Source organism: Cupressus sempervirens, chromosome 4, assembly GCF_028749045.1.
Source record: "Cupressus sempervirens isolate cs-2001-9-10 chromosome 4, ASM2874904v1, whole genome shotgun sequence".
Lineage (NCBI taxonomy): Eukaryota > Viridiplantae > Streptophyta > Pinopsida > Cupressales > Cupressaceae > Cupressus > Cupressus sempervirens.
Window position 1 is genome coordinate 300936921 of NC_143121.1, and position 1975 is coordinate 300938895.

General features: G+C 26.8%; 1 protein-coding gene across 1 annotated transcript; it reads right to left on the reverse strand.

Annotated features, from left to right (window-relative positions):
• Positions 1 to 887: 887 nt before the first annotated feature.
• LOC149561204 (EPIDERMAL PATTERNING FACTOR-like protein 6) lies at positions 888 to 1686 on the reverse strand. The gene is made up of 2 exons (XM_089823765.1): positions 1564 to 1686; positions 888 to 1264 (listed from the first exon to the last, which is right to left on the reverse strand). Exons 1-2 carry the CDS (start codon positions 1622 to 1624, stop codon positions 1071 to 1073), a joined length of 255 nt encoding a protein of 84 aa, XP_089679891.1. The 5' UTR covers positions 1625 to 1686; the 3' UTR covers positions 888 to 1070.
• Positions 1687 to 1975: the final 289 nt, after the last annotated feature.

Genomic DNA, 1975 nt, shown 5'->3' on the forward strand with positions numbered 1-1975 from the left:
ACTTTATATTTATATATATATATATATATATATATATATATATATATATATATATATATATATAAACTATTATTTGAGTAATTTTTTTTGTAAATATAAAATAGATTTAAAAGAAATAAAAATATCTATAATTTGATAAATGTTTCCCATTAGAAATTTTGTAATGTTGAAATTTATTTTTTATAACAAATTTATTTTAATGTTTAATATAGTATATCCTAAAAAGTAGCATTAAAGTAAATATTTGGCATTTACACTATAGAAATTTTTTAAAATAACTTAGAAAAGAAAAATTCTTCACAGTTATTGTTAAATGGATCAATTTATTCACTATTTAATGAAAAGTGATTAGAATAGAATATGCCTACGGTTTCACGCTCTTTGGTTTTTTCATATGAGTAGAGAAAATAGAAAATACAAACTTTATGATTTTTTCTTGGTCTAGAACATACCAATGATTGAAAGGAAGTACTTATTATTTTAATTGGTATCAATAATATAAATAAATTCGAAAAAATGCAGTTTCATATTTAAAAATTATGCTTTCTAAGTTGTTTTATTGTGTTTTAATACAATCTAAAAGAAAAATTATTTATGCCAATTGTTATGGTTTCATTTGATTAGATTTATTTATTTAGAATTATATTTTTAAAAATAATTTAAATGACAATGATTTAGTATTAAATTAAATTATTTATCTTTATCTTATTTCTTAACAAATGGTCTATTTATTATTCAATTTATCAACTATATTCAATGTAATCTGATTTTGCAATCTGTTAGAACATGTGAACTTTTGTTTTACGAATCACACTCTCTTCCTGATAAAAGAGTGCAAAAAATAATAATATAAAAGTCAATATAAAAAATTGCTCCTTAAACTATACTACCAAAACAAATATAGCCCATTATATAGCATTTATAATAAGTTGTAACCATTTAATACTAGAACTTTCCCATTTGTTTCTACTCTTCAAAAAATTATTATTTCTTATTATTAATTGTGACTAATAATTGTCACCCTCCTTTCACCCTCTCTATCTTCCATGTCTTGATTCCAATGTTGTAGATCAGGGTTTGTAGTATTTTCCACCACAAGTGCACATCCACTTCTGGGGCTTATAATCACCAGTTGGCCTTTCACTTTCACTGGGACTGGGAACTGTAACTAAAACCGCCGTACATGGAGTGCACCCTTGGCATCTGTTGCTACAATTAGGAGCTGCAGATTCAGGATCAACATTCTCTTTCTTTCCTTGAACACCTGTAACATCATATTCACAACCACATATTATTACAATGAAACAATACACTAATAAGTATCTAATCCCTCTAACAAGTTTAGAATCTACGATAACTAAATTGATATAATTGTATTCCATTCAGATTTTATCTATATGTTACATCATTCTGACTGTAGATCATTGAATGACCTAACAGATATTATAAAAATATAAAATACTAGATTAATGAGTGAGGTTTAAATCTCTACTAAAAAAAACATTAACAATCAAAACCCAATGAAAAGAACAATTTCCTCAATGGATAATGTAAAGCAATTACCATGAACAGTGAGCATGATCAAGAGAAGAAGGGCCAACATGTTCGTTGCCTTGAATTCCATAGTGTGTTGCTTTCAAACCAATACGTGGTAATCCCTAACAAACAGATTGTTTAGCCTTAAATTATCACTAATTCATATACTTAATAAGATTGTTTTGTGAAGTTTATATAGGGAGAGGGAAAAGGAAACTGCACTGAGGTGTCCCTAAAAATGTGATATTTTAAACACGTCTTTTAATTTAAAACGGATGAAAAATCGTAATTTTGTTAACGGCCATTTTAGACAAGTTCAAAACGAATATTTTTAGGCTCCAGCAATATGCTTGTTTTTCAACATTAAAGTATCCCATTTTAATAAGTGCGGAGATGTCTCAGTTTGGCGCGCGTTAGACTGAAGTTGGAGGTCATCTGT

What these genes read in the sequence shown, in the direction of transcription:
- LOC149561204 (XM_089823765.1), bottom strand. Translation starts at nt 1,624, where the DNA reads ATGGAATTCAAGGCAACGAACATGTTGGCCCTTCTTCTCTTGATCATG. An exon ending in GATCATGCTCACTGTTCATG is followed by an intron (nt 1,265 to 1,563) that starts GTAATTGCTTTA and finishes ATGATGTTACAG; the next exon opens with GTGTTCAAGGAAAGAAAGAG.